General features: G+C 43.1%; 1 protein-coding gene across 4 annotated transcripts; it reads right to left on the reverse strand.

Annotated features, from left to right (window-relative positions):
• Nucleotides 1-1835: 1835 nt before the first annotated feature.
• b3galt2 (UDP-Gal:betaGlcNAc beta 1,3-galactosyltransferase, polypeptide 2) lies at nt 1836-14230 on the reverse strand. Of its 4 annotated transcripts, XM_042057129.1 has the most exons (3): nt 12755-12769; nt 8113-8230; nt 1836-4342 (listed from the first exon to the last, which is right to left on the reverse strand). In XM_042057129.1, the coding sequence occupies exon 3, from the start codon at nt 3926-3928 to the stop codon at nt 2600-2602; it is 1329 nt and encodes a 442-aa protein (XP_041913063.1). In that variant the 5' UTR covers nt 3929-4342; nt 8113-8230; nt 12755-12769; the 3' UTR covers nt 1836-2599. The 4 variants fall into 4 exon arrangements, with proteins under 4 accessions (XP_041913063.1, XP_041913065.1, XP_041913062.1 ...); XM_042057131.1 differs by lacking the exons at nt 8113-8230; nt 12755-12769 and adding an exon at nt 14199-14230; XM_042057128.1 differs by lacking the exon at nt 12755-12769 and having other exon boundaries at nt 8113-9295.
• Nucleotides 14231-23247: the final 9017 nt, after the last annotated feature.

The following is a 23247-nucleotide window of genomic DNA, read 5'->3' on the forward strand; positions in this document are numbered from 1 at the left end:
CACACACACACACACACACACACACACACACACACACACACACACACACACACACACACACACACACACACCTCCTTGCCTCTTTCCTTCTCGGTCTTGTACTACACTTGTCTTTCTTTTTTTCATGGAAAAATTCTTCCCAGACTGCTGGTTCAGATGGAGGAGGAATTGCTATTGTCGCCCCCTCCTCCCCTAATCTTTCTCAGTGATTGCGTAGGGCAGGGATGAATGGGAGTAGACCTTGTGTCCAATATTCCCTTTGCCCAGCGTCACCATGCGCACTCTTGTTAATTTAGTGGGCCTGAATACTTACGGCAAGAATTAATGAATTACTCTGTCAATCCACACAGTGAATTGACTTTCTTATACCTTTTTGTGTGGGCCCTCTGCTGAATGCTTTTCATACAATTCTTCGTTTCTATTCATTTCTCTTTTTTTAAAGTGTTTCTGAAGTATGTTGTTTTTATAATGTACAAGGGAATTTGCGTATCAGCTTGTCCAGGCAAAGTCCACACATCTTGTCCAGTCCGCACACTCTCCCACACATATACAGACATTCAATTGAATAAAGATTGTGGAATTACCCAGACACGACTTGCATGAAAGTTTTTACTTTTGTCATGTCGACATGTTTACTAAACCCTTCTGCCTGATGTTTACCATTTAGATCAAACAGGGCAAACGTGGGGGTGTGATAGTGTGTGAGGATCTCTTCAAAGCAGCCTATAATTTATGAGTTCAATAAACGTTGAAGCACATGAATCGCTACAACTTCACCAGCTCAAATATATGGCTAATTAAAAGGCGTGACTGACAGCCTCATAATGAGAGCAAAAGATAAACCATTCAGATCTGAGCCCCATCATGTTAATTAGATTACCTTGTTCAAATGTACTGAGTCGCCATGTAATTGTAAGCTTTGACCCTGTTCAACACAGTCTGTTATTTATTTGTAAGTGAATTGGGAATTCATGTAGGCATCACAAGAAGTCTATTAAACGCTTTTTCTGGGTGTTTAACTTCCAGTGAATAAACTCCCCTAATACACTGTCAGTTTTTTTTTATTATTATTAATTTGCTCTTTGTATTCAGTCAGGGAGTCTTCACAAATAGGATCAAACTACGATTGGAAATATCAGGCCCATGACATTTTTTTTTATTTTAATTTGAATAAGGACCTCCCTCTTTTGGTGAAAAGTTTAAGAAGGAAACACATGGCGCAACTTCTGCCTGCTTTGACTATTTCTTATATTGACGATGTAAACTGACACAGAAGCACAGATGACTATCTCTCACCAGTGTGGACATCTGTCAGCCTACTAATAAACTGTCGCTTATGGAGCTTGAAGAATTTTGTTGTGTCATATCAATCTTTCCAGTTCCTGAAGCATTTTCAGTATTTTCTTTACGACCAGGAAGTCAAGGGCATATGAACTTCTCTGTCTCAGCATAAAACACAAACTCAAACAGAAACGAAAACACTGCATACTCTTGCATCATGTGCTCTGGAGAACAAAGACACAAATGTGAGATTTCAGCACCAGACTGTGTCCGTTTGTGCACATGCCGATATATAGTGTTTAGGAGTTTTTCAGTTATTTGATTTAGGCTCTCATGAGGAAGAACAAACACACAGCTAAGGACTACTCCAGATCTGCAGATGACCATGGCTAGAGGTGTTCCATGGTCGGCTCATTTTCTCTGCGTGTTCATGGTGTGTGTGCCTCCCTCTGATAATGTGTTGCATCACATTTTGTTACACCTGAAACACTGCGTTGTGCCATTGCAGTAAAACCCTGTCCATTTTAAATGAGTGCAAACCACAGAAACAACAGTGGAGGAAATACATTTAATCAATATTTCTCACTTCACACTACCCCGAGTGCAAATGTAAAGCTCTGAAAAATACAATCTCAATATAATATATCTGACAGCATTGGTATAGAACAATACACTCTGTGTCTAAATACTGTGTATAATAACGATTTGACCATGTAGTTTTTCAGGTAAACGATCATTTGGTGTGTTCTGGGCAGTTTAGGAAACAACCTTGGGTCCTGCTTGGGTCCTGCTTTTGGAATGTCACACTCGAGAAGTGGTTGCAGAAGGGTATATCCCCTTTTCATGCAATTATCTTTTTCGCTTTTCCTTTGTAGTAAGCCAAAACAAGTAAACTCAATCAAATTGGACCCAGTGTGGTATAACTGTGCACAGACCAAATTAAAATTTCCAGGAAAATATTGACAACCTCACCACAAATATCCTTGTTGGCACCTGATATGATTAAAACCACCATTGTAGATATATTTAGATATATTTATATAGTTATATACATTTTTTTCCTTTTGTTTTTGTGCATGCTCAATATTGCACATGTATTACACTGCCCTTTTAAAAAGAGTTACAGATTCACAATACATAACATCTGTCTCAAATTAAAAAAATAGTTTTAGTCGACTGTACACAATACCAAAAACACTGTGCTGTTGCCTATTCAGTGGGGTGCTGAGCTTGGAGAAAAACATGTCACCTTTTTTCTATTCTGTATTTGACCTCTGACCTTTGTGAACTCTGCCAATTCTGACCCTGCCGCCAGTTATCATAAGAACCTATCTGAATGCAGCCTCCGGTGGCGATAGCGTGCATTCTTTTCCTTGGCCATGTTGACGCATGCGTTGTGCTTGTTGCTTTGCAGGTGGTTCCAGTACTTGATAAGTTCATTGGGCTGAAACTGGTGAGAGGTGATGAGATGGCTGTACTTGCAGCTGGAGTACGACACACGCCAGTGGTTGAAGAGGAACTCGTTGGGCGGTGGCGTGGGGTCGATACGCAGCTTGGCCAGGCAGATCCCTACGTACACATCCTCCAGGTGCAGCCGGCGGATGCTCAGGGAGGCCTGGTAGATCTTCTCCGCCAGGTCCCCCGAGAACACATAGCCCGTTCCCGAGCAGAAGATGGGGTACCTCTCGCTGGAGTACAGTTCGGAGGGCATATACCACTTGCTGTCCTTGTTGCGGTTGGGTGCGTAGCCCCGCATCAGGTAGCCGGTGAAATAGATCCTCCTGGGCGGCAGGTCGGGCTTGAGGAGCTTCTGGATGAGATACTCGGTGTTGACAAACATGTCACTGTCCGTCTTCATCACGTAGCTGGCGTGTGGGCAGTGCGTGGCCACCCAGTTCATGCCCATTAGTGTCTTGATGGTCAGGTTATAGTAAGTGTCCAGGTACTCCTGCTGGATAATGTCGTGGAACTGCCGGCTCTCGTCCTCAATGGCGCTCTGCATGTGTGCCTCGGACTGACTGGAGCCCATCACGCCCAGCAGGAAGAGCCGCACGAAGCCCAGGCCGGCTGCCGCCGTCACACTCTCATTCCCCCATGTCTGCCGGATGGCGTTGCGGGCATCTGCCTGGCCCGGCTCTGCGGCGATCAGCAGCACCAGGAAGGGCGCGGCGCCGTCGCGGCACTTGTGCGGCTCGTTGAGGATGTAGCGGTACGGCTGCGCCGCCAGCCTCCCGCCCACGCCCATCTCTCCCTGCAGGCTGCTGTTGGTGCTCAGCGAGTCCTCTAGGCTCAGCTCGGCGGCCAAGGGCAGGGGCTCTGCGGCCGGGTGGCTGCTCAGGTTGGCCGGGGGCTTGGGCGGCGCGGCGTAGCCCGTCTCCCACCTCCAGATGCTGCGCAGCGCGCTCAGGTTGGCGTCACTGCGTGGGCGCGTGAAGCCGCTGGCATGCTGCTGCTGCACCGTGTAGGCCACAGGGTTGTCCCGGAGGCCCGCGTGGCCCGGCAGCCAGTCCTGTTGGCTGAGGAAGAGCACGGTGGCCGAGAGCGAGGCCAGCGACAGCAGCCCCACCACGTGGGTGCGGAAGAGCGAGCGCTTGCAGCTCCAGGTCATCTTGGCCAGGCAGCAGTGCTGCCGCCGTCGCCACTGCATGGTGCACTAAGGGACCGCTGTGGCAAAACGTGGCGGTCACATCCAATCGCGTCAAACATGCGCGATCGCGAAAAACAGCCCGAGGGTTATCTCTGCTGGCAGATGAGTCGGTCTCAGGGCTCCCTCAGCCCCAGTGCTTTCGCCGCCCTGCTCCACTCCACCCCGCCCCGCCACTGGTGGAGCTAGGAGGGAAGTGACACGCTGGTCATGAGAACTGCCAGGAAGTGCCGCTGTGGCTGATGCTGTGGAGAGTGGCAGGCATACATGCTGCGGGGGGGACACGCAACAGCGTCTTCCTCTGAGGGACAGTTGTCTCCTTGGCTCCCTCCGCCTTACTGCCTCTCTCTCTCTCTCTCTCTCTCTTGCTCGCTCTCTCTCGCGCGCGCTCCACCGTCAGACGAGTGTCTTCGTTATCTGGGGAGGAGAAGAAAGAAACATTCGCAGTGACTGTCGGCACAGAAAAAAAACACAACTGTCATCCGTATTCACAAGATGGATCACAAAGTGTGATATGTGGATATTTCGTAACTATAAAACTATATTAGCAGAGGTTTAATTAAATCCATGAAAAAAGAAAGAAGTGGTCTAATTAAAGATGTTCCCATCACTCAGCATGTACAGCAAGGTGCTAGTTAACACTGATGTCATGGATGCGGTTGCCTCGACTTAAGAAACTATATTCTGTCACGTTGATGGAAAGTACATAATTTCCCTCCTGCATCCTTTCTTGTGGCATTTTGTAATTAGTGTGCTTGGATGTGCACACACACACACACACACACACACACACACACACACATACACACGCGCTGCTTATCATCTTTCACAGACCCTTCAGTGTGGATCTTTAAAAGGAAATGAGTGTGAAACGTTACAGCTGTGCCGGAGTTGTGCAGAGGAAAAAAGGGGACACACAGAGAGCGCTTGTGTGAGCAACGGCCGCTCTGGGCGGAAATCTAAATTGCAGGTTTGCACAACACGATGTTCTGGTCGTTCAGTGTTGATGCGGAGGCCAAACTGCCATCAACACCCTCCACCCTCCCCCGCCCCACATGGTTCCCCAACCGTTTCTACCTTCCACCCACACATTCGTTCCCCTCCCTCCTGCCTCGCCACACCCCCTCCAGCCCCCCCTGAACCTCGGGGCTACCGGCAAGGAGACGCCAGCCATCAAAATGAATTTTCAGGGTCCAGCAAGCAGCATTGCAGGATCCACTTCCAGCATCCGGAGATAACGGCTCTCACCTAGCACTCACCTACCACCTTTAACTTATCGCCACAGAACCACAGAGGAGGCCAGGCTTGGAGCCAGCCAGACACTTCCTGCCTGCCTTCCGTGACTGCTCGCTTGTGTGCCTCTTTTTCACACACTCCACACCCTTATTTGTTTCACTGTGCTTCTGTGTTGCTGAAAGTACCTTTTCATTTTTCTCTGACATATTTTTAGCGTAGCCACATAATTAACAATTTAGATTTGTGGTTGTTTCCTCAATCATTGTGGCAATTATCTGGATTTGTAGCTTTCTTTTTGGCCTTCTAGTCAAATACTGTGAGATTTTGTTTAATTGTTGTTTTTTTCTCTCCACAGCATATAAAATGTTAAAAACAGAGTATTGGATATTGAAGCGACTGGCAATTCTATTTGGCCCCCTCCCATCCAAATGTATCTGAAATGCTCATTTCATAAGTAAATGACGACGACTGGACCAGAGTGTGATAACCTTTTCAGCAGAACGTGCTTCTTCAGCACGAGCAATTACAGGGAAATGGAAAGAGCAGTGGCTGGCTCTGCTTTAAAGGTTAATACTCTTCAGAACTGAGCCGGAAAGATTTCTGTTGTCTGCGGCACAAGATCCAATTATCAGACATCCCGGAGAATGTATACAGATATGTGACAAACCATCCCACCCCCACACCTCTCTCCCTCCTTCCTTTCAATTTACTATTGTCTAAAATATCTGCAAATGGTAACATACATCCGTTGTGGCATGCATGAAAATCTGATTATATTTCTCAATCAAATGCATTTCCCCTCCATTTAGCCATCTCCTGCTACACGCATCAGTGTCTGTTCCTCCAGGATCAATTTAATAGTTAGTCTAATTAAGAGACAGGGAGATGCCACAGCGGTCAATAATTAGAGAAGCTACATGATATCATTAGACATATGCAAGCGAAACACCTGGAGTCACAATAAATGTGACACGGATGCACAATGCAGAAAACCAGGCCCTTTGGTGTGGGACTATGCTACTGACATTAATTTTGAAAAAAATAAATAAAACAATATCTATTCAGAAAAAATAAATAGAAAATATGAAAATAGAAGTGATTTTTCCTCGATACTTCCTTGTTGTCATGCAGTTAAACTCATCCTGAAGACTACTTTGTAATTGACATGTAGAGAGAGTGAATTTGTGCACCCAGGAGTCATAGACTTATTCTCATTAATGTAATGTCTTTGATCCACATTATTTAGCTACTGTTTTATTTGTATCATTACTACAACATTTATCATCTATGCAAGTGGTATAACCCTGTATGCTTATATAGCTTGTATTTAAAAATGAAACCCATGAGAAATACAAAATAGCCTGGGTCTTTTGGGTCCTGACTAGAAGACTAACTAAGAAATTCACAATGTTGACATCTTAGACAGAGACAGGATGAGATGTAAATAGGATTAGAATGGTTTACCGACAACTAATGTACTCATCTGTAGCAGGCACAGGGTTTTTGTAGCTCAACCTTTCGCGAGGACTCACTCTTCCCCCCAAACAAGCTGCCGATTTCGAGCACAGCTACACACCAAGCTCCCCTGCTCTCTCAGCGCCAATGAGTGAGAGCACACCGACATGGCCTTACTACAGAGCCCATTCTTCAATGTGTGCCCGAGGAGCTGAATATTCCATTACACAGTGGCAGTGGCACTGCCTCTAAGATGTGACTGAGAGATCAAAACTAGGAAATTCTATTTTGAAACCGCTGTTGCTAACTGATTATTTTGCTTCAGCTGTTCTTAGAGGAGGGACATATGTACATATGTCATCAGCACTTTCAGATGTCAAGCTGGTCAGGGGAGTATAGTGCAGACAGGAGCTTCACTAGCTTCACTACACAGAGAGAGCTTCACTGACCACCCTGTTTATTCTGGACTCAGAACATTGGGTGATGAACGGTGAAGTTCTCCATGTGTTTGATGGTGTGAACCTATATAGATGTATAGCCTGTTGAGTCTAGGGTCACATATAGCATGGTGCATTATATGAACATAGGAATTTCAGTTTCTAACAGGATTATTTCTTTGTACACACGGGGATATGCGGTAGAGGCGTGCTAACACTGTCTTGGTAATGTATTAACTTATTTTGCCAGGTTTTGTTTAACTTATTTGGTCAGCTTTCATGGAAGATTTGTGGAAATGAAAGTAGAATGTGACGCACTCACAAACTACACACTCATCCATCTCCCCCCTTTGCCACGAACCGCATGATCTCTCGGGGAGCCGTGCTGAGACTCGCAGTCGACTAATGTCACAAGGCTGGCCGAGGTGTCTCCATTTTTCATTGCCCGAGGGCCAGGCGGAAGTAGGGCAAGTCATCAGAGCCTCTGACATGAGCTTTTCAGCCAGGGATGGGATTTGTTTTATTTACTGTATGCCTGGAACATTCACACGCCACACAGCCTCACTAATACATGCCCTCATCACGTTGCATAAGGGTTTGAGATAAGAGCTCCAGATTAGGTACAGTGGATTTGGGGCTTGATTGATATTTTTCCCTGGTTTTGGACAGTGCTGCTCCCATGTTACTTTGCAGTGGCCAACACACTTCAAACTAACTTCTCTTTTAATAAGACTCCCTTCCCCCTGTCACTTCCTGTGTGTGCTTTGGAGGGTGAACTCTAAGCAGCTGACGAAAACAACTGATCTACCACAGCAGAAGCGGAGGAGTGAATAAGCCAAGAGAGACGGACATGATGGGTGACAACGCTAATTGAAGTGGATTGATCTGGTCTTCCTTGCCATGCTGGTACAATTTGCAGTACTTGGTGTTATTTTTCCCCCCCTTTCTTTTTGGGAGGGGGGTGGGAGGATACAGGGGAATCTCCAAAACACACAGTAGAAACTGAAAAGCATGAAGGCAAGGAACAAATGAAGGAAAGAGAGCTAAGAAGAAACCTACCTCCATTCGTGGCAAGCAGTCAAAGTGATCTGATGTTGGAGCCGTCTGTCGACACAGTCCGCACGCCATCTCCCCAACCTCCCCCTCCCTCTTCTCCTCCTCCTCTCTTCCACTACCGCTGGAAATGAAAAAAGATTAATCTGGGATAATGTGCTCCTTTCCCCTTTCCCCTAATCATCAGCACACATCAGCAGCGGCTTGATCCTGCATGCATCAGTCTTGGCATACAAGCTCGTCCATCTGCTACACTCTATCCAGGGCGATCATTTCCTGTGCACTCGCTTGCTTGCTTTGATTGCCTCCTGGTTGCCTATGAGCTCGCACTTCTTCTACTTCTACTCCGTCTCGGCCAGCATGGTCAATCCCTCCCTATCTCGCTCCGTCTTTCCCAGAAGGAAAACGATAAGGGTAAAAATAAGTGCAGAAAATGAGGGGGGAAAAACTTCAGCATCCTTCCTTTCTCTCTCTGCCCCTCTCCCCAGTGTGTGTGCGGTGCGCATCTGATATTAATCTCTCTCCAGACAGACAAGCAAGGCAGTCAGCAGAACTAGCGGCAGGCAAAAGCAGCCTCAGCACTGATGTTAAAGATGGTTGTATTGCCTAGTCCCTTTTTTCCTCCCAGCTAAAAGGAAGAAACAAAAAAGGAAACAGAATAAAAACAAAACAGCTTGACTGTGGCACAAAGGAAAACAGCTCCTCTGTTTTGGTTCGGGGCTGGCCAAAGGGAAGGGCTTCCTTCTCCCTCCTCTTCTCTCTCCTCTGGTGGGAGAGGGGCTGGGAAAAAACCAGCTGCTGACAGACTCCGGCTCTAGTGACTGGGGGAGCCGACGTCACAGCCTACTTAGCAGGGGATCCCACGTGACCCATTTAGATTCACTCCCACCCCCAACCCCTCTCTGTGCAGGAAAGAGGGAAAAAAGAGAAAAGGAATTTAACTCGATGGTCGCATAATGCAAGCGGGGGAAGAGAGGCAGGGACAGAAGTGTGGGAGAGATTAGGAGAAAGAGAGAGGGAGAGACAGAGAGAGAAGAAGGAGAGAGAGAGAGAGAGAGGTAGCACATGTGGTCAGATGAAAGAAGTCTGCCCTGATCATCTATTGAGCATATTGTCTCAAGTATTTGTGGAAAATAACATAAAATAAAAACATGTTTATTTTATTGTGACAAAGAATTGCTGTCAAAAAATGAAAAGACCTGCAGAACTAAATATAGGGGTTTTATAGGCTTGTAATGCTGATGCTTTTGTCTGTTATAAAATATAGAGAGGGTGCTGGAGTATCAGTGGTGTTAAGTTTCTTGTAATTAGAGATAGAGTATTTCACCTTGTCACGAAAATCGAAAAAAAAAAGAAATAAATAAATAATGACCCATATTACTGACATACACCTTGCTCACTGTAAAGCCAAATCAGTTTGGACTAATGATAAACAAGGAGAACAAGCCAAGAGTCACTTGTAGGTGTTCTGGAAATCTCTGTGGGCTGACCCCAATACACCGCTCTCAAGATTCCAAACCGGTGTGACATGCAAGGTCAGTGTATGAAAATGGACTCCCCTGTGAAAAAGCCCCAGCCAGTTCCAGTTGTGGGGGTTCGGTTGCACATTGCGCGACTAGCCGCGTCTCCAAGGCGTAGGCACATTGTAAATATTGTAAGATATCACAGCAGTTCGGAAGCTCAGGAGATTGAATAATTAATGGCGGGTCTCCCGTTGACAGAAATACTTTGGAGGCCATTAGCTCGGCTATCTGGCAGGCACCAGCATATTTGTCAGAGGAGAGTAACATTCAGGGGGGGTGATTGATTCCCCTCTGGCTGCCAGGTTAGAATCGGTGTCTGCACATTAATATCGGGTGACATCTATTAAAGATACGACTTCCTAAACGTCTGGCTTGGCTTGCTCTGGGAAGAGATGCGTATCGAAATACAAATTGTCATCATTAATTGTTTGCGCACTGAAGAACCACACACACATACACACACACGCACACACAAATACATACACACACACACACACTCATACAGCAGGTGAGAGAATGAAACCGAGAGAATGAATAACACAGAAATGTTATATCATCTAAAGCCAGGACAAATTTCCTTCCTTCGTTTGAACTGTAGCCATGGAAATCACCAATCTAACCAAGGTGTCTAAGAGTCCGTGGGCTAGATGAAAGATAGAGAAACAAAGTGTACTTCTCCTTGGGGAAATTACAGTTGCTTTGAGCTGCAAGATTATGCAAGGGTTTCTCTCTTGGCATGTAACCTTGCTGTCCCTGTGAACCAGTGCATTTCCAAAGTGCTCTGTTGAAACAGCATTAGGGAGTCTGCATGTCAAGCTCTCTGCACAAACCCTCCGTCATCTCCATCTCCCACACTGCAATCGGCATGGCTCCAAGCATTACCGAAGAGCTCGAGAGCAGGCCGGTAAAATCATGATAGTCTGTGAGAAAAGCCAGGACCCAAATAGCAGGAAAGTGTTGAGAATTTGTGATATTCTGTCTTTTTCTTTCTGGTGAGGGAGAGGGTGGTCCATGGTAGAGGAGCACTAGCAAATTGTAAAATTTCAGCGAGGAGAGGGAGAGATGTGGTGAACAGGGGTAGGTTGTGGGGTGGGGGGGTCAGTGGCAGAAATGTGTTGAAAAATTGTTCAATCGCTGAAGGTCTATGAATGTCAGTGAAAAACCCTGTGACCTGAGACTGTATCATTAACTCTTCATCACCCCTCTTCAAAGCCTGAGCCTTTTAATGTCAGCAACTCAGAGGAAGGCATCCAGAAACCAGCACAATTCTCAAAGCAGACATTTTGTTCTCTGTACTGTTATACGATTAAATGTACTTATTCATAAATCATATCAGGTCACAGACTGAAGGAACCATCAGGAGAGTGTTGCCATATATCTTGGGACTGTGCCTTATAATCATGGGCGGATTATGAACCTTCGGGCCCCTGGGCCCAGATGTATTAAGGGCCCCCCACTAATTGTCGCATATGTGGGAGGGGGGGTTTGGGGGTCCTCTGCCAGAACATTTTTAATTTGTTTAATGTGATTTTCTGTATTTTGGTGCATTTTGGGGATGGCCAATACTAAATTCAATCAGATTCATAGCCTACATCCTGATTTGTTGATATTGAGGCAATGATTCCATGCAATGGCTTGGGCTTCAGGGCCCCCTGACCCCTTGGGCCCCTGGGCCTGGGCCCGGTAGGCCCGTGCAGTAATCCATCCCTGCTTATAATCTTAGGAGAAGGGAACACTGTACAGTGATGTGCAATGCCGTTTTCTACTATGAAGAGTAGCAACCTGAGACAGCATGCAGACTTCTGTACTTTATGTGTGCAGCCATTAGCATCTCCCTTTTCCAGAGTGTTAAGATAAATTATGTTTTGTGGGAGATTTGTCATTGCAGACTAGTCATGATTATCAATATTCATTTCCAATCATTATGACAAGTTAATTATATCATGCTCAGCAAAGTGCTTATGAGAGCTAATCATATTTCTCAATGACATCATTTCAACATAACACATTTTTTTATCTCCATTTCAACTACTGTAGGCATACTAAGTAAATGAACTTGAAATTAACAGGAGCCACACATTAAGGCACCAGCTATTCTGTATTTATGTAGATATGTAAATCAATGGCCCAAACATTTTGAGATTCAAAATGAGTCTTTTGTTTTATTTGACATCTAAAGATAGATGATGACCTATTAACTATGCAAAGAACAGCAGTAAAAAAGTCTATTGCAGATGGAGCATACAAGGGAAGGTCCTGACTGTTGGTCTGATACAGCTAAAGCATAGCAACAGCATGCTACACCCATAAATGAGCAGATGTGTATGATTTGTGCTATATGCAGATATATAACACATCAGTGAGACAGACACCAGCTATTCCTGGTGGAAACAAAAGGAAGCCACTCCCATGGAATCAAAGCGAGAGGAAGCTGTAAATGAATCAAGATGACAACCTGGAGTGCTAATCAATAAGCAGGATTCAGTTAGTCTCCCCTCTGATGGAACATTCCTGAATTGCACACAGTCTTGTCGACATGGCTGAGTTTTCCCCAACGCTTTTTATACCGCGACTGAATAACCTATGAATAGTTATTCAGTGTTTCGTCAGCCTGCACCATATGTTTGCGTGTACACCCTTGCACACCTGACCCGGAGGCCTTGGAAATGCGTCCAGTGGCGTATAGCGAATAGAAGAGATGTAAAGGCACACATGCTTTGCGAGCACTCTTGGCTCACCATGGTCCCTGCCTCTAAGACACGCAAACACAGACGCTTATGCTGGCTGCCTGTCTCCCATTCGCCTCGAGAAAGCGAGCTACAGTACTGTATGTCTCATATTGGTGTGATTTATCCCTCCCACCGGTTTCCAGGGATAATGCGCCCAGTGGAACTGAAACAAATAAACAGTGATGACAGGCAGAAGAACACAGCTATTTGATTTGTGGGGAAAAAATCCACTAAGGTGGATACTATTTTGTTTCTCTGTCTTTCAGGCAAAGTACTACAGACAAAGATGGCCCAAATACACGATGATGCGTTGCTGCTTTGGAAACAATTAAACATTCATGAGAGTGAAAACAGAAGCAATGCAACAGAAGAAGCAGGCTGGCTGATATAACTCACCTAAATGGTCTTCTCCTAAAACTCACCTACAGTAAATGGTCAAAAGAAAAGAGGACTGAATGAATGAATGAATGAATGAATATGCTCACACCTGCTTCCCCACTATAATAATTAAATGAACTTTGGTAGCCTACAAATGGAACACATGCATTTGGGGTGTGATGCAAATTGGAACGATAACCTAATCATAGAAGCTTGTCCACAGTTATAGGAGTGTGGGTGAGATAAAGAGTTTGACAGTTAGCACCACCGACAGCTTCAGTGTTTGCTATTAAAATTATTGTCTCAATATCACAAACACAGAGCCAGCCAGTAATCTTATACGGCCACACAAAGTCATGTAATACATTCATACTGATATTACAACATAGTATTTGCAATAACACAAGATAGTACATCCCCAGTTTATAACGTGGTGTTTAATTATAGCCAATTGAGAATGGGATTTACACACCCACAAAATATATCCCAAATCCAAACTAATTTCATTCCCACCAGAGAACGTATAATTATAGCATTCTGATTATTATGTTCATTTCAGTACATTAATAAAGACATCACTAATCCTAATTAAATTGTTTTATTATGGAAACCCAATTAAATTCTGCAAAAATGTTCTTGATTTTTTGGTTCTAGAAGTACTTCAGCAAAAGGTGAGGCATAATGTGGTGCCTTACGGATGAACTAAAGACTACGGAGGAGATGGGGGAGTCTGCGTTCAGTCTGCTGTCGCCAGATATAGACATACTAATGGCTAATCTACTGGAGACAGAGCAATGCACCAAGAAGCAGAATGCAACGTAAAGTAACAAATCTTCAACTTGTAGAGTCTTAAACACTTGAGTTATTTTGCATATTTCAAGTGTGGTGGCCTTAACTGAAATCAACAGAGAAATATAATGTCCAAACTGGTGAACTAACAGATTACAACAAATAGCCAAAGATATGTTCATTTGAAAGATTCAAAGTTGCTATGTGTCTGGAAGACGCTACAGGTCCATGCCAACTGAAACCACACATTTCAAAAATAGCTTCTTCCCTTTAGCAATCAGACTCTTGAGCTACCTCTTTCTGTAACAACAATTACCACCAACATCGTTGTGTGGCAATAAAGTATCTATCTGTAGAGTTTGATAGTTTAAGAACTACAGAATATACTGTATACAGAATAACAACAGGAATGTGAGGAAATGTCAAAAGTGCCAGATATCCACTTAAATTAGTATGCAAACCAGCCAACACCTGGCCATCTCTCTTGTTCCATTTTGTACCGTCTGGCGCTGTACTAAATGTGATGGTGCATTCAAGACACTCTTACAGAATCCTACAGAATTCTACTCATAGCCCCTTTAAATTAACAAGTTAAGTTTACATAAATTAACGTCTAGGATGTATGTTTAGACAGATGCAAAGCAATAGTTGGATAATTAAAAGAGTTACTTACCACTAACCAGCTTGCACGAACACAGCCAGCTAGGAAAAAGGGGCTGAGCTAGTTAATCATAATATGGTCTAGAGATTAAAAAAAAGCACTTGTCTGGGCTTGCTAGGGACATGTTTTTGAGAACAAAAAGCAGACATGAACTACCTGTACTTCAATGAAATGCTTTTTGTGTGTGTGTGTATGTAAAACATTGAAAGCCTGAACATGTACTGAAATGAAAATGAAAACAACTATAAAAACGCAGCAAAAATTTGAATGTAACCTTTGTTAAATGAGTTTATTTAAGGTGGCTCATGTACATGTGCAGAAAGCTTGCCTTTGCCATGATGCAGATTGTATAGTCACTTGAGGCTTTTAGCATCACAAATGAGATGAATGATGACTGCATCATTGACTGATTTGACTGTTTGCTCACAAACACACAAAAAGACCCAAATGTCAGATGGCTGTTTGATATCTTTACAACTGTGACAAATGCAGCAATAGATAAAGACCAACAGTCTATGATCCTTCACATCATTTGTTATGGTAGTCAATCGCAAAGACTGAAGCATACTTACTATAAATGTTAATACGAACATTTGAGATTTTGAGGGCAATTAAAACAGCCTTATTAAACCCTAATGTGAACATCTGAGCCCGATAGGTCAACACCTTATGGGTAAATAACTAATTAGAGAATTTCACAGTTTCAGAATGATCATTGCATGTCTTTACATGCATTGCAGCTTAGTTAATGTGGCGGTTATGATCACAACCATTGATGGCTGTTCTAAGTCAGATGGTCAATAACAGGAATAGGCAGCAAGAAGTTGTCTACATGCTGCATCACTGAATAGTGTTCTTGATTGGCCTACTGATTGGTTGTAACAATGCTGCCATTGTTGTTGCTGTTGTTATTGCTGGTGCATGTATACTTTACCACCTGTATCTTAGAGAAAAAACACTTTCAAAGAGCATTAATTCATATGTGGACCTCAGTGGTGTTCTACCATGTATCTAAATACAGATGTGGGAAAAATTGTCCATTTAATGGAAACCCTCAAAGAGAATACATTAATCAATTTCCAATGGCTTTGAAGTTCAGAATCTCAGTAGGAATTCTAGAGTAGCTCTGGGAGTTTGGAGAGGAAAAAAAGAAACTGTAAAAAGTGTAAAGGGGGAACAAGTCAGCATGCTTCTTCATTTGTGGATTTCTGCCGTCGAGATGTTTGATTATTTTTCCAGCTGCAACATCTTTAATCAGGGCCCTTAATTTTAAAAAGGCCTCCCACACAACCTGTGCAGCCATCCACAGCTGCCAATCAAAAGACAAGTGACAGATCTACGGAGCGAGAGAAAAGTGGGACGACTGTTCTCATGCAGCCATTTATCAAAGACTTGAATTGCATTGCATCTTTGAACAGAAAGGACGGACATGGGCAGATGCCTCTCAAGCATGTCCCAAGAATTTATACACTAGGCAAGCCGAACCAATGCTAAAATGGAGAAATCCGGCATTGCAAAATGGATTGCATGTGTAAAACAACAGTGACATTTTGACACGTTTTTCCCCCTCTCTCTCTCTCTCTCTCCCTGAGAGAGGTTATGTTGCCTTCAGAGGTTGCTGCAGTGACAGAGGCTCTAATCAACCCCAGCAAGGCATTTTGTAAGAGGAATATAATGGCTGCCATTTGATTGTTTGTGTTTTTTTTGTTTTTCTTTTTTTTTCCCTTGTCGACTCGAGCGAGGAGGGTGTTTGGCATGCAGATGTATTGGCTTCCCCTGGGAAAAGACACGCAAATCCCGTTTCACGCAGTCCTTCAAAAGTCCCCAGTGGGAGCGCTTTTGCAATTGAAATATACAATTAGTTATTCCTGTTCGCTTTGGTTGAAACGCTTCAATAGCCTCACTCAAAAACACAAGGCCCCTGGCAAACACAGAGAAGGGTGGCCTCTTTTTTTTTACCCCCCTCTGTCTTTCCCTTTACTGCGCATCCTTCCTATCGCAAGTATTCACCTAGCCAAGGAGCCAGGACTCTGCTCTGGTTGTTATTGTTTGCTATTAGTCCCACTAACCAGCAAATAAACAGATGCCCCTTATGGCTTGTCAGCCATTTGGAAAAAAAGGTCTCTGACAAAACATGGGCAGTCTTTTAAATCACTGGCGCTAGTGGCGCGTTGTAAACCCAGCTGTTAGGCAAGTGGGGGTGAGACTCAGAGTGCCTTGTACTACCTGCTTCCGGCAGTGACCCCCCCCCCCCCCCCCCCCCCACCTCCCCCCCCCTCCCTGTGTGTAATCTACAAAGACATTAATACAAGCGAACCGGCAACCAGCCTGTTAGGAAGGCAGTATTTTTTTTCATCTCGCTAAGTGTTCCACTGGCAAATGGAATTTCGTATATTTTTTTATTTATTTCATTGTTTTGGGGGTTTTTTTTGCCAGTGAAGGATTAAATCTAATGCACAGTGCTAAAAAGGCTGTGGCATAAACTCTTGAATCCCTGAATTTGGATTTATTGACTTGCCAATTACCTTTTCTACATCAACTAAAAAAATCCACAGGGATTAAAAAATATATGTGTACATGGCACTGTACCACTGTGCCTATTGGAGATTAGTTAAAGCTCCTCTAAAAACATAATTATTGCCAAGGGCAGAGCCCCTTGTACAATTCATGATGCAACACTGTGTGACCATAAATGACTGTACCAGTCACAAAAATGCAAGACATTATTCTACTGAACAGATTGACACACACGTCCATAATTGCAAACATCAAATGGGGAAAAGTTCAAAGGGAACTCTCTTTTTTAGTACTTCAGAGTAATGTCATCAGGGTATTGGCATACAATATGTTGTTATTTTCTCTGTGTCTTTGTGCTGTTTCTTTGTTCTTCAAATTTGTTCACCAAATTATTTCGTCATGTAGTCTTACACGGACATCTCACTCTTTTAGGAAACAAAATCATATTTAATTTTTGACATATGGGATTAGCCCCATGTATCTTTTCCAATCCATACAATCAACCCATCAATAAAGGCTCCTGGTATCCATTGATTAGCACATGTTTGCAGTGGTTCAACTGTCAGGCATATGCAATGACCCACATATTTGGTTTTATCTGAAAATTACCCGTGACTTGAGGGGTACTGAAGTGGACAGAGCTTCTCTTTGCTTACAGCTGAGCATATAATTACCATCCTCTTCATATGTAAACCAGTGTCTGTCTCCCCTGGGCCTAATGTCATGGTTTAACTATAGCTTTTATAATTGTTATTCCTAGCACAATGTGTTTGCAAAGCATGGAGAGCAGTTTGGATTAAATGGAGAGGGAAAAAAAAGCTTTTCTCACCTCTCGCCTTTGCCGTCATCCTTCAATGAGCAGACAGAGATTTTTTGTAATTGGAGAGGGCTTGAAAGGGAATACTCTCTGAAGCTGCCTTGTACATCACATTAATGAAATAAAGATGAAAAATGTGTACTTTTCCAAAGGCGAAGCCTCTAATTGGAACTTTTAGAAGCAGCCCAGCTTGGGTCCCTGCATTTGGTCTGTCGCGATATGATGTTGAAAAAGAGGGGTGGGGGTGGGGTGGGGTGGGGGATCACGGACTTCAGCACTGCTGAAGTCATTAAATACAGGAGACGGCTCTGAAGCCTTGGTCGCTTGAGTCTTGTCAGAGGTGAGGCCATTCTACCCCTCAACACCATTTAAGAAGGAGTTAAAGACGCCAATCAAAGCAAAGACAAAACAGACAGGGTGCGCTAATGATGAGACTTAGGTGGAAAATATGACAAAAACAGAAGAATGAAAGAAGAGTCAGAAAAAGTCAAAAGTAAGAAACATTTATTCTAAACTTTTGCTGCAGCCATTTTCCATGGCACTGGTACCATTGTTAAGGGAGATAAAGTAATTTTAATTGTAAACAATAACCAGGGGGAAATTGTGTTTTTGCAGTGACATGTTGTTCCCCCTTTGTTTGCAATCTCTAATTAGCCACCTGTTTGTGGCATCAGTGTGAACAGAATTATTTTTAAAAAGAAGGGGAATTATCCATTTTTCTGAATAGCCTACAGTGCTACGTATAAACGTGGTCTTAGATTTCGCTATTCCGTGTTGTACAAGATATTGGGAGCGCAATAACTAAAAACTACCAGAAAACAATGGTAAGGCATTTGTGGAGAAGAAGGATGGTTCGGGTGTTCTTCCTACAGCTCGTGGTAAGCATTTTCATTGCTCTGATTGGTTAGGACTATCCAATTAAGTGCAGAGGCATTTTCCTGCCTGTATCGGTATGTATCGGTTGAAACACGCCCCATAATCACATCCCAATGGAGCAGTATTAGACTCAAATTCTGACTAGAATTGAATATGACGACGTCAGGCTAACAGATGCTATAAACCACACATAAACAGTAAATACCTAAGGGAAACACCTGAGTCTTTATAGTCAGGTTACATATGTCAGTATTTTAAAGATGACATGACATGTCGATCAATAAAAGATGTAATATGAATACTAGAACCAGCAATATCATGAGAAATATGCATTTTCTGTAATATGATGTCAGGACAACATATGAATACCATTACATGAAAATCATTCACATAACCAGAACAGTGAACAAGAACATTCACATGCACTCTCTGCCTCTCTTTCATTCTCCATCTCTCTGTCTATCTCTCATTCTCTGTCTGTCTCTCTCTTTTTCCCCCTCCCTCTCTCGATTTCTTTTTATCTGAAATAAGTGGATATCAATAGAAAGATGAGTCAGGCCAGAAACAGTCTTTTTTTTAAAGGCATAGAAGCAGAGATATTTTAAAGCGCAGGCAGATTCTCTTTTCTTTGTAAGTGAAGTGAAGCCCCAATTTCATGACTGGTAATGTGCGCATGAGTCTGTGACCGTTTGAATGAGGTCGGAGGAAGAGGACTGTATGTACCTCTATGGAGGCTGGGTTTTGGCGGAAAATTTAATATGAAAAAGAGCATTTTGCTTTTGAAAGCAGAGGACCAAACAGTGTGTTGGTGTCACGCTCATATACATAACATGTGAGGAGTCCCCATTTGATGTGTGGTGCATCGATTTGACAGCTCATAGACTTTATGACAGCATGATGTATGTAAAGTTAAATGCCCAGGTACATCAGCATTGATTTGTCCCATTGTGAGACAGAGGTCCATTTTAGCCAAGCATGGTGGAGAAGAAAAAGAAGCAAAAAATAAAAAAAGCTTCAATAGCTACAGCAGGATCTGGCAAAAAAATCTATATAGAAACGATAAATCTAACAGCGAAAAAAATGGCACAGTTAATTTGTCAGAGAAGTGAGAATGACGCATGAACACGCTGCCCGAGAGCGCAGTGTGCCTTTGCAAACGGTGCAGATTTTCACTCCCTCTCTGCCACACCATTTATATTTCAGAGGGATTGACGTGCAACGCTGTGTCTGTCAAACTCAACGGAGATCCCCTGGGCCATTAGGGGACGCACTCAGACCTGACACGTAAGTCCATGACCGTGTGCGCATACGCGTCCAAACCCACAGGCAAACAAACAAAATAAACAAGCAAACAAACAAATAAATAAATAATGAAATCTCTGTGGTCCAACCTGGAGCAGTGATGGCCCGTGGATCAGCTTGGTGCGCCACAGAGGCAGGGGAGGCTGACTCTTTTGTTTGTGTGATGTTTGATGTTGGGTGCGTTTGGAATCTGGGTCTGTTGATCTGGTTCCGGTATCCCGCTCTGGCGCCCACTCGCATTCTGTTTACTGTCATCAGCAGCTGTAGAGGATAATGAGATACTGCTTTTATATCATACGCACAGACACACACACACACGCACGCACACACACACACACACACACACACACAGACACACACACTCTCACACACTTAGACACAGACACACAGAAATACAAAATGCAATAACAGAAAAGCAAATAAACACAAAAAGGTTGGCACTCTATCAACTTTGCTTTTAAACCCATGCCTTACAATGCCAGACCTAGACCACTGTTCTGGCCTCACACTTTTTAGTGATGGAGTTGTAGCCAATGACTTGTACATTCTCAGTGAGTGTTTATTGAAGTGTGTGTGAAGTTCCCAGTTGTCATTTTCACTCGACTCTTAGGAAGTATTTGGATGAGGACAGATTAGTTCAAACCATGCTGATGAAAACCATGTTGTGGTTTGGTGTGCTTGCCAAATGGTAGTCCCAAACAGTTTTGTATGTGTAATTTCTGTAATAGAGGCACAGAAGTGCTATTGTTAAGAGAATTGGAAGAGAAGAGAAGAGGATTTGGAGCCATTTGGAGCATCGTAATGTCAGTCCGTCTGCAACAACAAAGAATCAAATTCACATAAGGTCTTTTGTTTGACACAAAGGTTGTTTCAGACACATTTAAGAATACTTAAATTGGAAAAATTGCCCAGAGAGTGTTGTGATTATTCAAAATTGGCATAAAGGAACTTTTTCTCTCTGAATGGTTTGAGGTACAGATGTTACAACGTGCATTATGTAGAAATTATTTGAAGCATGTTGTCTATTTGCAGTACTTGCACATCGAAACAATTATTTTTGAAAGAAGTCTACATTTGTAACTGACCTTGTTTCATTACTATATAAATCCCATTCCAGCAGGACACCAAATGCCTCAGTGTGTGTGTGTGTGTGTGTGTGTGTATGTGTGCCATATCACCGACATGCTCACTTGGAATAATAAAGGTTAACATTCCACCGAAAAAAAGGGTGTTGAGACTCTCTGCCTCCTTTTTATTATTATTCTGCTCCCGTTGAGAATTGCTTGTCAGAGCCACTCAGATGATAAATATTCCGTGCTGTCATATCAGAAATATCCTGAGCGACATGACATAAGCACAACGCGGGGCTCAATTGTGAGACAGACTAAAGGCAGCCTCATCGATTCTCCGTGTTGAGAGGCTTACACGCGGGGCCATGTCCAACCTTGTGCTGCACACTTTCTGAGAGAGGCATTATGCACAGGGGAGATGATACTGTCACTCCCGCTGGGCTTTTTTGACAGCAAGTCCACAATTTATTAAAGGGCGCCAAATATGGAAGGGCAAGCATGCATGGCAATTTCAGGCCGACAACCCATAAAATACTGTTTTACACAATGGCCTTCATTCCAATAATATGACCCCTGCCTGGCGAAGGACTGTGTCTTGTATTAAACAAGATGAGATGCGTGATCTCTGTGTAAGCACACACCTCTGTGAAAATAAGGCCTGCTGTCTGTTTGCGTGCGGGCCGATATGAACCGATATCGCAAAGAGATGTTAGATAAGCAAATAGACACCCCATGCTGCCTTTCATTATTTCTATACTGTTCCAGAGATACTAGCGAATGACTGAATCTAATTAACAAAAACAATGGGCCACCATCAGCCCCAGCCATTAGGAGTTCAGAACCAGCAGGTGGTCATTAGTGCTTGGCGATGCATAACTCATCTCAGAATTTCAGCACAAGTCTACATTAAATGGTGTTTTTTTGTTTTGTTTATGTAAAGAATGACCTAAAACCCCACTGTGGCATGCTCTTGGTGATTACAGCAGGCATATCAAGCTGCACACTTCTATCGTGCACAACCCTTTCAATGCAGCCGTTTTAGTGTGACTGCCCTTACTTCACTGTGTGTATAAGTGTGCATGTATTTTCCGCAGACGCCAGCTTGTCATCATTTTAGAGGTACCTTTGCCAGCAGGAATTGCTCAGTTAATCTTCATGGAGGAGGTCTCTCATTCTATCCAGTAATACTTACGCTGTGAGAATTGTGCATAATAAAGCCATGTGTTTTCTAATAGGCCTTTTTGTATCTGTGATGTGACAGTTTTAATGATTATTACTTTGCCAGTGGGCTTCAGTAATGGTGCTACACAGTAGCTAAAGAAATACAAAAAAGTGAGAATGAAAATTGTATCACCTCAGTCGAACTTACCCCACTTTCTATTTGAGCAGAACAATGATGACCATGGATCGGAAAGCCTTCTCTCTTAGGAAACATGAACTAAAATTGTTGGAGCGCTAAGAAAATGGTAATTGTTTCTCACCAAGTAGCATATGTTGAAGTGAAACAGATCTGTTAATGACTTGTCTACAAGTGAGAAATTTGCAGTGCAAAGTTGCTCCCAAAGTTGTGAAAGATAAGGCTTTAGGTGTTACTGAGGAGCTGTGTAAAGTAAGATTAAATGTTTTTAATGTGAGTGTAATAATATAATATGAAGTATTTAGCAGTAGCAAATGTAAGCCATTTATATTCTGTATAATACAGAGGAAGCCAGGGTAGAATATATCACTATTCTCTCAATGTTGGCATTAAACTGAACCAAAACGACACTAGTTAGCTGTGAGCAAATGCATACACATGAGGGTAACCAGGTCCAAAACACTGTAAATGACATACAGTCTACAAACTTTGTTATTCAACGGACTCATGAAAATAAACAGCTTAATTGACAGCTAGGTATAGTGTGACTATTCAATTTAAGAACAGCCGTGCAAGGGAAATGATGTAGCATTATGGTAGTATGGTATTATGGTATAGTGTCAGCATTTACTGCAATTTTGAGGTAGACCATAGAGTAGACCATAGATTGCTAGATTGGTTTGATATTCTTTCCATGGTCCCCTGCATTGGACAGTCATTAAAGCCATTGTTGCCACAGTGTATGAGAGAGAGCAGAGCCTGATTATCCTTGAAAAATATCCACTGCATTGACCGAAAAGAGAACTGTACAGACCCAGCATAGCTTGCCTTTGCTCTGTCCTTGTTAGACGTATACAGTACAACACCAGATCTGTGCAATTTTAAAGGTACTTTAAATAGGATTCGTAAAACATATACCTTTGAACATTATATATAAAGTGTAGAGGAAATTGTAGACATAACATCTTTATTGCTTATTTATATGCGACAAAATGAGGTTTTAACATTTTTGTCTACACATATAGCAGCAGATCATATTTATAGTGCTGCAGAAGAGCCACACGCAGTGAAATAGAAAATGAGATTTGGCAAACTGATCTGTGTATCACCATCTTTATTGGT

This window comes from Alosa sapidissima, chromosome 12 (genome assembly GCF_018492685.1).
Source record: "Alosa sapidissima isolate fAloSap1 chromosome 12, fAloSap1.pri, whole genome shotgun sequence".
NCBI classification, from domain to species: Eukaryota; Metazoa; Chordata; class Actinopteri; order Clupeiformes; family Clupeidae; genus Alosa; species Alosa sapidissima.